General features: G+C 42.5%; 1 protein-coding gene across 2 annotated transcripts; it reads right to left on the bottom strand.

The window, feature by feature from the left end:
- Positions 1-7454: 7454 nt before the first annotated feature.
- On the bottom strand, positions 7455-9799 carry LOC147322803 (low-density lipoprotein receptor-related protein 1-like). Of its 2 annotated transcripts, XM_086304977.1 has the most exons (3): positions 9667-9799; positions 9080-9224; positions 7455-7987 (listed from the first exon to the last, which is right to left on the bottom strand). In XM_086304977.1, the coding sequence occupies exons 2-3, from the start codon at positions 9197-9199 to the stop codon at positions 7850-7852; spliced, it is 258 nt and encodes an 85-aa protein (XP_086161103.1). In that variant the 5' UTR covers positions 9200-9224; positions 9667-9799; the 3' UTR covers positions 7455-7849. The 2 variants fall into 2 exon arrangements, with proteins under 2 accessions (XP_086161103.1, XP_086161102.1); XM_086304976.1 differs by lacking the exon at positions 9667-9799 and having other exon boundaries at positions 9080-9408.
- Positions 9800-12819: the final 3020 nt, after the last annotated feature.

Here is a 12819-nt window from a genome sequence, read left to right on the forward strand (position 1 = left end):
TCGCTCTCTCTCTCTCTCCCCACTTCACTGGATTACTCTGCGTCTCTCTACCACGGCTTATCCTGAGGGGATTCACGTCCACAGTTTTCTCTCTCTCTCTCTTTTCCCTCAGATATCTTTGATTGCGGGGTTATGGCTTGGGGCTCTTTTAATTACAGTATTATTTATTTGGTGAAGACTTATAGAAGTTATTAAAGAAAAAGATCACCTCACATGTTCAGTAATCATTATTATCAAAAGAAATGATTAATTTCTGGGACTTTATGCTACAAATCAGCGCATCAAGCATTATCATCTCTCTCCATTGCATATTTGTATAGATGGAAAACTCTTCTGATGGATCCCCAAAGAAGTATTGGTGTCATTTGGATCTGGATTTATCGTACTTAGAGCTGAAACTCTGCTCTGTAAAACCTATGGCATAATTGGCTTAAGGGTCAGACAGTTTTAGATGTAGTACAGCCGCCAATAGTTAGCTGACTGACCTCAAATGACAGACTGTTAGCCCACAGTGAATCATTCAGAAATGCCTTGAAACCTTGTTTTCTGTGTAGGATGCAGTGATTCTGTTCTGATCCCTTACATGATAAACTCCCAAACTATTGACAAATGGTATTGATACATGAATCGAAAAGCGTACTTATTTTTGATCCAGGAAAAAGGTTTGCATGTCAAAAGTGAACGCTTTATCACTGGCATCAGGAGTGTGTTGAGTTGCAGTCTCCTGTTAGGGAGCTCTGCAATGTTGGCTTTTATTATTGCAGAGTGCGGAGCTAAGGTAGGGGTAATAGCTCATAGGAGACTCATTATTCCCCCTCCCAACCACACTTGCACAGCGCGTGTGCACACATGCACACACACACATACACGCACACGTTCACTTACCCACACAAATAAGCACATACTTCATGTTCCATTTGGCTTACCCCTGTCATTATCCCATAGCAGATGTGACCCATGCCATAAAACCACTGCATTGTCCTGCATAGATTAATAAAAGCCACCATCTATTTACAGCAAGATAAACTTTATGTTATTTAGCCATAATCATACTTCTATTTATTATAGTGATACATTTATTCATAAGAAAGTATTGTGAAAAGCTGAAGTGCCGTGAAAAAGTATTGCCCCATTCGTGATTTTTTAGGATTTTTTTGTGGTTTTTGCATATTTGCCTCATTTAAATGTATCAGATCATAAAACAAATTTTAATATTAGACAAAGATAACCCAAGCAAATATAAAATGTTGGGGTTTTTTTTAAGTGATCATTTCATTTATTTAGGGGAAAAAATGTCCAAACCCACCTGGCCCTATGTGAGAAAGTAAATGCCAACCTAACTGGCTGTGCTACGAAAAACAATGAAGTATTTGCAGTGACTGGCAGTGAGTGTCTGACATCACTGGGGAGGAATCTTTGGTCCATGCTTTTGTTGAATTGTTTTAATTTACCCACACTGGAGGGTTTTAAAAGCACGAATGACCAGTTTAAGGTCAAGTCAAAGTATTTCAATCTGATTTAAGTCTGGATTTTGACTAGACCACTCCAGTCTTTTTTTTTTTTTTTTTTTTGGGGGGGGGGGGGGGGGGGGGGGGATCGAAGGTCATCTGGATTTTCTGTTAGCGAGCAGAATTCATGGTTCCACCAATTCCAACAAGTGATCTGAAGAAGCAAAGCAGCTCCAGACCTTTACACTATCACCACCACATTTCACTGAGATCATCAATGCCTTTTTTTTGTCTTTTGTCCTGTCTTCCTTCTCTCACCCCAACTGGTCACAGCAGATGGCCCCGCCCCTCCCTGAGCCTGGTTCTGCTGGAGGTTTCTTCCTGTTAAAAGGGAGTTTTTCCTTCCTACTGTCGCCAGAGTGCTTGCTCAAAGGGAGTCATATGATTGTTGGGTTTTTCTCTGTGTGTATTATTGTAGGGTCTACCTTTCAATATAAAGGCGACTGTTGTTGTGATTTCGTGCTGTATACATAAAATTGAATTGAATTGAATTGAGTTGAATAAACTTGTGGGAAGGTTTCTAGTGTTACAAATTTTGTTAAGGTGTGGATAATCACTGTTACTGGGGTTCACTGGAGTCCCAAAGACTTAGAAAGGGCCAGATAGCTTTTTTCGTTTAATGAGTCTAATCGTCATTTAAAAACTGCATTTTGTATTTACTGGATTTTTGTCTGATATTTAATTAAATCAGAAAGGGGGGGATGCTTTTTCATAGATCTGCATATATACTTTACTATATGTGCTTTTCATGTGATGATGAAAGAGAAAATTTAATCTACTCTTAGCTACTCTATTGTTCTGCTCCTTCCTGTCTCACTAACACTTTATTGACAAGTTGCCATCAGACTGCTTAAATCAATGCCCCAGTGAGTCAAAAGAGTTCAAATGTGGGAAACACAGTGCACCTGTGGATGTTCAAAAACCAAAAAATAAAATCATTCCTTCCTTTTGTCAACCACTATTTATTCCCTAAATACACCTGTGGAGAATGGTATCCTATCCTATACATCCTATACATCCTATACATCTCGCTCTGTAAATGCTCACTCTTACCCCACTCTTCCAACCTTACTCTCTTCATCATGAAGGGCATATGGACTCTTCTTGTCCCTGTCAGTTCCCTGGTAAATCTGGGAAAGCTCTGAGAGGTGGTGGGCAGGGATCATAGCTGCAGTTTGTGGTGTACAGAGCAGCTTTATTGCTTAACCACGTCTTGAGCCCTGAATCAGGGTCATGATGAAAGCCACCAGCTGTAACATACTACAAATACTCCATGATGCCAATGGAGTCTCCGCAAACATGCCCTGTATCATCTTGTGGAGCTTATAAGCATCCATCAGGTCCAACTGGAGAAGAAAGGTCTGCGTTCCTAACTGTGGTGTTTTAGGCTCCATTGCCACAGTCTTTGTTTCATTTGACACATATTTGAATTTTACGCTGATTTGGTGCCACTGTGGAAGTTTGGGAATCAAACATGACTGACTCTGGAATCATTTTGTTTTAAAGAAAACCATGGAAAACAAAATCTGTGGTCTGTATCTGCAAATCATTGCTACATTTCCCTTCCTTGAGCTACTGATGCAAATCAAAATGGTAAATGGCCTGTATTTATATAGCGCTTTACATATCCAGTCATCCACCCATTCACACACTGGTGATGGCAAGCTACATTGTAGCCACAGCCACCCTGGGGCGCACTGACAGAGGCGAGGCTGCCGGACACTGGCGCCACCAGGCCCTCTGACCACCACCAGTAGGCAACGGGTGAAGTGTCTTGCCCAAGGACACAACGACCGAGACTGTCCGAGCCGGGGCTCAAACCGGCAACCTTCCGATTACAAGGCGAACTCCCAACTCTTGCGCCACGATCACCCCAATTAGTCTTTGTGTAAATCCATAGAAGTGATTCTAGATGAGGAACTGGCACTGTGTTGGTGGGAAAAGAAGTAATAGCAAGTATTTTGCGCCACACCTGTTTTGGGATGGTGCAAAATGGTCTAGGCAAGGACATGCATCCCCTACTCCATCTGATCCAGTTTTGCCAGAAGTCAGAGCTTACTCTGACTTACTCTACCCATAAAAATTATGGGCAATCTGCAGCAAACTGTTCAAGTGAGAATGCAATCACTTGTTTGAACAGCTTTTGATTGGGGCAAAGTACTTACATGAAGTAGTTTCCATTCCCTAGATTGTGTTGTTTTCAGATATCTCGTACTTGTCAATGTGAAAGTACCTGATATACATAAAGTCAAAGCCTTAGGCACATCCTAGCCACTGTTACTTATTATCACTTATTTTTGGGAGTGTTCCCAAAGATCACTGGGACAAATGTTAGATTCATTTTGAAAACATCAAGTGTGGCTGACCCTTTCAGCAATCAGACAACATTACTCACACTGATTTTATTCTTGGGCTCCTGTATGGGCCTCTCCAGCCACAGCAGCTATGGCAAAAAAAATGAAACAAGGGTGACACAAGTAAAGCCAGACCTGCCCCAAATGAGCCCAACAAATACAATCGCATCAACATTGGTTTTGCAGATACTACTTATCACCTCTTATGCGCTTTTCTTATGTATAAAAAGAAACAGGACATTGAAAAATATCAATTACTTTAACCTTTTGGTGAGACCATCAAAAATATCCCTACTCTGATAAATTTCCAAAACCACCCAACCCCTAAGTGTCAGTTCAGTAAAAACTCCATCCACTGCTCAATTGACCCTGAAATAAGAGAGTCATTAAATGCCCCAATTACTCAATAACACTTATACCAAAGTCACCCTTAAGTGTTCCTTTCTTTCTAACTACACATAAAAAACACGTACACTAAGGCTCCATAGAGATGATCAACTATACTTTGTATATCCTATTATTTCCTGTTTATTTTATTCTCCAGCCTTTCTCCATGGATCAAGATGCAAGGTCATCAGGTGAGGCTGTGTGTCTTTTGTCTGCAGTCGCCCTGCAGATTGTTCTGTGATGAAGTGGTCGTCTATAAAGTGTGACCCTGAGGTCAGGGCTGAAACCTAGGCAGGGATTCATTATCCGAAATGGGAACAGAGCAAGGTGATTAATACATTCTGTATCCCAATGTATAAAATGGGGAGTGTTTATTTAAAAAACATAAATATATGAACGCGAGCCACTCTGTACTTTTGTTGATGTTTTACGTTTCTTTGACTTGACGGTGTAATTAATTTCAGAAGGTTAAGAGGTGGTTTTGTGCAACACGAGCTCGTCTTGAATCAATGCATTTGTCACCAACCCTGAATTTAGTATAATTCCTATACAGTCAGTCTGACTGCATCTTTCATCTTCACCTGCCCTGATTGACAGTCTAATTAGAGGTAAAGTAATGGTAAATGTAATCAGGGCTAAATTACAGCCATAACTCACTCAGTGGAGAGCCTCATACCTGCAAGCCAGTCACAGTCACAAACTAACAAACTGACCTCACCATCCATTTCAAACATAAGGACCTGGTATTAACATCTCTCAGCACCACAGGCCGTGCTGAAGTGGTTTTTGTGGAGTGCTTACAAGGTCGCCGCACCCACATTACCAAAAAAGAGAGAAGAGCATATTTTCTCACTTAATGGCATCGAGAATGAGACAAAATGTGTTTTGGGGGGATTTGGTTGACCATACTCTTTAAAACCCATCTGCCATTAGTGCGTGACACGAGTCATTGTATGTTTTTATTGTGTCAATCCAGTTTGAAACGTCCTATTTTCAAAGGGTAGTAATCTTTCTGTGAAACTACAAGCATAAATTACAAAGACAAACAGGGGGGTGTGAGGGGAAGGTTTTCATACAGTACAATACATACAAAAGGAACACTGATTTTCAGAAGTAAAAATAAAAAAGTACTTTGTACAACTGAAGACATATTTCATGTGGGTTTTTTTGAGACAGACTTTTATTTTGGGGGGCAGGGCAAGGGTTTGACCTATACTGCAGCCAGCCACCAGGGACTTGGAGACATATCCATGGAGAAACTACGGAGGCTGAAAAATGAAGCACAAGTGCCAAAAACTGGAGTTTCTCTAGTGGCTGGCACCAAAAGTAAGTCGGTCACATACACACCAGTGTTAAAATAGCAAGAAAAACATTATGATCATGTTTATAGGTACAAGAAAATACATTTAGATGTGTGTGACTGGTTACTTTAGGGGGAGGGGGAGCCCTCACTCCCCATACTTTAAAATCACTGAACCTGACCTTTCCACCACATGGGTGCCACCCAGTGTTGCCAACTTAAAGACTTTGTCGCTATATTTAGCGAGTTTTCAGACCCCCTTAGCAACTTTTTTTCTAAAAAGCGACTAGCGACAAATCTGGCGACTTTTCTGGTGTTATTGGAGACTTATTTATGATGACTTTTTGACATGAAAGCACATGAGCAAAGCCCCCCCCACACACACACACACACACACACACACTGTAATGCAGGGTGGGAGCTGCAGTAAATGTACTTTTTTTTTTGACTAAAATAAATCAATGCACTAAAAAATATCATTCCCATCATTGCAAACTTAGAAATCAGATGCCCTTGATGAGCCTTAAGTCCGTCTTGTACATCCGATATGACTGAAGCTGTCTGGTGAGGCTTGCTGTGTCCATTTTTATTTTAATGGTTAAAAATGTTCTTCTTTTGCCATTACTTTTTATGGATCACAAGGTATAAAACTATAAAACAGACACACACACACACACATTCACACACACAAAATAACTTGTAGTTCTAAATGTATTTTAAATGCTTTTATGGTGTTTTTTACTCACTTTATGTCTCTTCCGTGATGTTATTTCTCTCTCCTACAGCGTCTGTTACAATTACATAGGCATGACCAATTATGCAAATTAGGCGATGACATCATTTAGCGACTTTTAGGACAGCCAATAGCGATTTTCCTTACTGAGGAATTGGCAACACTGGTGCCACCTAAACAGTTTGCTAGCTAAGCTTGCAAGCTAACCAAGCTTGCAAGCATTAGCACACTCTGCACCTTGTATCCAAATACAGTAGGGCTAACTTCTGACTCCAAAAAAGTACCAAAAACTACAGCAGCGGTTATATTCCTAAATTCAGGCTTCTAAATGTAGCGAGTATGACCATGTTTTATATGCAGTCTATGATAAATAAGAATCCATCCAACACAGAAACTAGCTGCCTAGCAGACTAAGTGCAATGAAAAAAAGTTGCACAAATACATATAGTGTGACTACAGTGGAGAGTTTTGACTGTTTATCACTCAGTTTTACTTCACTATAAAGAAGATGACTGTATATTATGACTTCTGATGTCTCAACAGCAGGCGTTATGCTAAAGGAGCATTAAGAGCACTGACAAGATTGTATGAGATTAGTCCACATTAGGCATACAGTACGGTTGAGCCTGTGAAGAACTTGTTTGACAGAGACCCCCATAAACTGAGCTAGCCAACCTCTTATTTGCTGCCTAGAAACGTGAATTGAGTAAAATCAAATAATAGTTTAGCTTTTCTAGATGTTTCTAATACTATTGCATCAAAGTAATTCAGTTCTGACCTGCTTTTGTTCTAGTAAATGTGTGTGAGTGTAAAAATGCTACTTGGTTCAGAATGAATAAGTATTATGATCACTGCACATATAGTACCTACAGTTCTTTTGAAGCTCTTGGTGTCCTGTTGGTGTCTCTAAATTAGAGGACTGCTGGGCCAATGAGTCCTGCCAGAGCCACACCCTGATCAGAGGGCTGCACCTCCTGCTCTCCCAGCACCTTTTCCACCTGTCATTTGATTCACATGCTGGCCAAGAAACCACACAGTGCCCTGGTGAAGAGCGAGTAAGTGTGTGTGTGAGTGTGTGATTGACCCATAGGGTGAACAGAGATCAGAGGTAGGTGCCAGATCAGATCAGATCAGATCAAGGCTTTCCAAGTAGGATAAGCTCTACTTATGCTGCTTTCAGAAGGGTCGTGTGTGTGTGTGTGTGTGTGTGTGTGTGTGTGTGTGTGTGTGTGTGTGTGTGTGTGTGTGTGTGTGTGTGTGTGTGAGAGAGAGAGAGAAGTTGTGAGGAAGTGAGCAAAATGAAAAAGAACTGGATAAAATGTCTATAAAATGGTTTCTTTTCCGTCACCAGAGGATTTGTTTTCCTTTTTGTCAAAGAACAAAATATAATACTGCAATCACTTATAAAAAGTAGTTCTTCATTTTATACATTTTATACAGTGTTCTCGTTTTTATGTTTTTTTGTTGCTTTTCTTTTCAGTTGGTAAAGGCATAAAATGAGAGAGCTCGCTGGCTCTAGGTTGGGCGAGGCAGGGCAATGTTGGCAGAGTTCAGTCCATGCCGAGGTCTATGCCAGGGGGTCGCTCATGTCCTCGTCAACCTGGGAGAGGAGCTCCTTCTTTTCATCAGTGCTCGCCAGAGAATTGCGGCTGTTGTGGGCACCCATGTACAGGGTGGCATACACTGGGTTCGTGAAGTTGGTGGGCTGCGGAGTGAAGAAAATTTCTCAGTGACTCAGGCAAAAGAAATGAAAAGATTTGGTATATTGTGAAAGAAGCAGTATTTTTCTTATTCAAATAGGCTCAGCTCGCATAAATAACAAGATGTTTCCCAGCTCAGTGCTGAAACCCTGGCAGACATTTGTGGTTTGTTATGTTTTCTGTGTTTGGTTATTTGTTTCTGAAAGTCTGGGCACTAATCATCTGCCCCCAACAAACCAGTAGGTGTATTTCCAGTGAAGAACTTGCAACTTCTTTTTAAGCACTCAGGACTTTATGGACAATTCCTCATTTGATGTTTTATGATTGTGGTGAAAAGTGTTTGAATATAGTGACCATGAGGGCTCCAGCATAAAAGCTTTATTCAGCTGCTCCCCTTATTCACAGTGGATTTCCGTTCCTGACACCCCCAAGGGATTTTTGTCTCCAGCTGGGATTAAACTGGAGATTTTTTCACTTCTTAGGTGAATGTAAAAGAAATGGTATTTATATAGTGCCTTGTGCTTTTATCTGCTGAATGCATTCACACACACAGAGGTAACTCAGGGTTCAGTATCTTGCCCAAGCATTGATCTGTATACAAACCGCTCGAGCCACAACGTGTAAACCATGAGACTATGGAGCCACTCATCAGAACTAAAGTATATGATTCACATAATTCTAACAATATTCATTCCAAAATTCATTACAGATGCCAGAAGTAAATACCATAACGACACCCACTGGTTTCCTAGTCTTGCTTTAAAGCTTTTGCATTTGGACTGTGGTGATCTCGATGGCAAAAAACTGGATATAAATGTAGAAAAGTGATTACAGATCAGTCAAGACAGAAAACTGTTTTTCACTAGACGTCCAAAGGACAGGAATATATTGAGAAACCCAGCTACTTTCATCCAGTGTTCTTTAGATCACAAAGAAGGGTCTATTTACTGTCTATAATGACTCCACAACCAAAACCAATTCATTAAAAAAAAAAAACTCACAAAAGGACTCATAAATGTGGAAATATCTGCATGGTTAGCCACTACCAGGCATTTTCAGATATTTTGTAATGAAACGGCTTTTTTAAGCTTTGTTACCTTGTCTGGGTCTAAAGCAAAGTCGGAGTCCAGAAGTTCCCCAGCATCATCATCAGGATCTCCTTCATAGATCTTATAGGCAGGGTTTCCAATCTCAACATTCATGGCCCCGTTGGTCATTCGGTGGTGCTGGAAGCCCTTGGCACTGCAGAGAAACAGATCAACAATTATCTTAGAAGCAGATTCAGACCCTTGTTTAAAAGAATTGATGTGCTAACCTCAGAAGAAAGCTAGAGTGACTAAAAGGTGTCTTATCATAAACCCATATCATAAATTCACTCAGCACTGGCTATGTACAATTGACAAGAACAAGACAACATATATCAAAGGTTTTCAAGTGAGCTTTTGTGTCAAAAGGCCATTTGATCAAACCTATCGAATATACTGCAGCATGTCCATTGCGGAGAATGCTGGATTAGATTGCAAATATTCGGCTGTTTGCAAGCATATAAACATTTTTCAGAGATGCACAGTTATACATTTTACTCTGCAAGCACATTGCCTGAGCCTAATATTTACAAATGTAAACAGGGAAAGGCATGGAGGACAATGGGAGGACGTCAAAAGTTCAACTACTCGTGCATCACCAGAGCTATTCCAGAGTGAGTAGGCCCCCTGTGTTGTTGGGTGGGAAACCCCATGGAAGCCAAACAGAAGATGGCAAGCGAGGACAATGCGTTGGAGGTCTGTAAGCAGGTTCCACCATTCTCGCAGAAGCCTTAACACTTACATCACCACGGACTGCCATTTGGCTTTTTCTACCTTTAAAACCCGGAGAGCAGCCAAATGGGTTTTAGCTAAGCTTTAGCTTCAGCCAAGTGGAAGCTAAATTGGCTAGTCATTCATATGTATATTAGGTTGTTAGCTGGGAATTCTGGAGGGAGGGGAGTGGGGGTGTGTGGATGAGGGGGTGGGGGAGCTGCTAAAAGCTGTGAACTTCCTTTTGTGTTTCATCTTGATGCATTCTCAATCATCCAGGGAAATAAATCTCCAAAAGTCACCAACTTGGAGTGTTTCAGTTTGCCGTCTTAGGGAGAAATCAACACATATGGGTGTAGGTCCTTTGTTGCTGAGATTTATTGATAAAAACAGTACAAAAAACCAACCATTTGTACACATATTTACAAATAATAATAAAAAGTGAGTGAGTACATTTCAACATTATACCAGTGGTCTGATTGATGCCACAATGGAGCAAATCGAGCAAAGACTGATAAGTTCGCTGCAATTTCCAGTGTGTGGGGATCATTGGTCACCAACTGCATCACGTGCTACAACCCTGGTCTACATATCACCTTTGATGAACAGCTTTTCCCATCAAAGACTCGGTGCTGTTTCCTGCAGTATATTGCAAGTAAACCTGACAAGTTTGGGATCAAGTTTTGGGTGGCTTGCGACCTAAAATCCAAGTACATTTGCAATGTCTTCCCATATCTTGGCAAGGACCCCAATCGTCCCACTGGGGAGAGACTTTCTGAAAATGTAGTAATGAGGCTGATGGAACCATTCCTAGTCATTCATATGTAAATGTGGTGGAGCTTGCAAGAGAGTTGGCTCACTCTCATGTAGCTGAGAAGAAGGCAAGAAAAGAACAGTTGCTTCGGACACAACCCTCCACACCTAGTCCTGGAAAAAGAGCCATGTGTCAGGTCAAACACAAATGCAACGACAATCATGCCACTGTGCGATGTGTTCACTGTGCCAGGATTGTGAGTGATTGCTGAAAATGTTGAAATGTACTGTACCGGTCCGTTGCCATGGGTTACCTGACCGTTGCCATGGGTTAACTGTCCGTTGCCATGGGTTAACTGTCCGTTGCCATGCGTTTACATGTGTTGTTATGGGTTAACTGTCCGTTGCCATGCGTTTACATGCGTTGTTATGGGTTAACTGTCCGTTGCCATGCGTTAACTGTCCGTTGCCATGCGTTTACATGCGTTGTTATGTTTTAACTGTCCGTTGCCATGGGTTACCGGTCCGTTGCCATGGTAACCGGTCCGTTGCCATGGTAACCGGTCTGTTGCCATGGGTTACCTGACCGTTGCCATGGGTTAACTGTCCGTTGCCATGGGTTAACTGTCCGTTGCCATGCGTTTACATGTGTTGTTATGGGTTAACTGTCCGTTGCCATGCGTTTACATGCGTTGTTATGTTTTAACTGTCCGTTGCCATGGGTTACCGGTCCGTTGCCATGGTAACCGGTCCGTTGCCATGGTAACCGGTCCGTTGCCATGGGTTACCTGACCGTTGCCATGGGTTAACTGTCCGTTGCCATGGGTTAACTGTCCGTTGCCATGCGTTTACATGTGTTGTTATGGGTTAACTGTCCGTTGCCATGCGTTTACATGCGTTGTTATGGGTTAACTGTCCGTTGCCATGGGTTAACTGTCCGTTGCCATGCGTTAACTGTCCGTTGCCATGCGTTTACATGTGTTGTTATGGGTTAACTGTCCGTTGCCATGCGTTTACATGCGTTGTTATGGGTTAACTGTCCGTTACCATGCGTTAACTGTCCGTTGCCATGCGTTTACATGCGTTGTTATGTTTTAACTGTCCGTTGCCATGGGTTACCGGTCCGTTGCCATGGTAACCGGTCCGTTGCCATGGTAACCGGTCCGTTGCCATGGTAACCGGTCCGTTGCCATGGGTTACCTGACCGTTGCCATGGGTTAACTGTCCGTTGCCATGCGTTAACTGTCCGTTGCCATGCGTTTACATGTGTTGTTATGGGTTAACTGTCCGTTGCCATGCGTTTACATGCGTTGTTATGGGTTAACTGTCCGTTACCATGCGTTAACTGTCCGTTGCCATGCGTTTACATGCGTTGTTATGTTTTAACTGTCCGTTGCCATGGGTTACCGGTCCGTTGCCATGGTAACCGGTCCGTTGCCATGGTAACCGGTCCGTTGCCATGGGTTACCTGACCGTTGCCATGGGTTAACTGTCCGTTGCCATGGGTTAACTGTCCGTTGCCATGCGTTTACATGTGTTGTTATGGGTTAACTGTCCGTTGCCATGCGTTTACATGCGTTGTTATGTTTTAACTGTCCGTTGCCATGGGTTACCGGTCCGTTGCCATGGTAACCGGTCCGTTGCCATGGTAACCGGTCCGTTGCCATGGGTTACCTGACCGTTGCCATGGGTTAACTGTCCGTTGCCATGGGTTAACTGTCCGTTGCCATAAGTTTACATGTGTTGTTATGGGTTAACTGTCCGTTGCCATGCGTTTACATGCGTTGTTATGTTTTAACTGTCCGTTGCCATGGGTAACCGGTCCGTTGCCATGGTAACCGGTCCGTTGCCATGGTAACCGGTCCATTGCCATGGGTTACCTGACCGTTGCCATGGGTTAACTGTCCGTTGCCATGGGTTAACTGTCCGTTGCCATGCGTTTACATGTGTTGTTATGGGTTAACTGTCCGTTGCCATGGGTTAACTGTCCGTTGCCATGCGTTAACTGTCCGTTGCCATGCGTTTACATATGTTGTTATGGGTTAACTGTCCGTTGCCATGCGTTTACATGTGTTGTTATGGGTTAACTGTCCGTTGCCATGCGTTAACTGTCCGTTGCCATGCGTTTACATGCGTTGTTATGTTTTAACTGTCCGTTGCCATGGGTTACCGGTCCGTTGTCATGGTAACCGGTCCGTTGCCATGGTAACCGGTCCGTTGCCATGGTAACCGGTCCGTTGCCATGGGTTACCTGACCGTTGCCATGGGTTAACTGTCCGTTGCCATGC

The sequence above is a fragment of the Aulonocara sp. 'chitande type north' Nkhata Bay genome, linkage group LG8, assembly GCF_057382095.1.
Source record: "Aulonocara sp. 'chitande type north' Nkhata Bay isolate Kocher_YH1m ecotype deep benthic linkage group LG8, A_spYH_male_GT1.1, whole genome shotgun sequence".
Classification (NCBI taxonomy): Eukaryota; Metazoa; Chordata; class Actinopteri; order Cichliformes; family Cichlidae; genus Aulonocara; species Aulonocara sp. 'chitande type north' Nkhata Bay.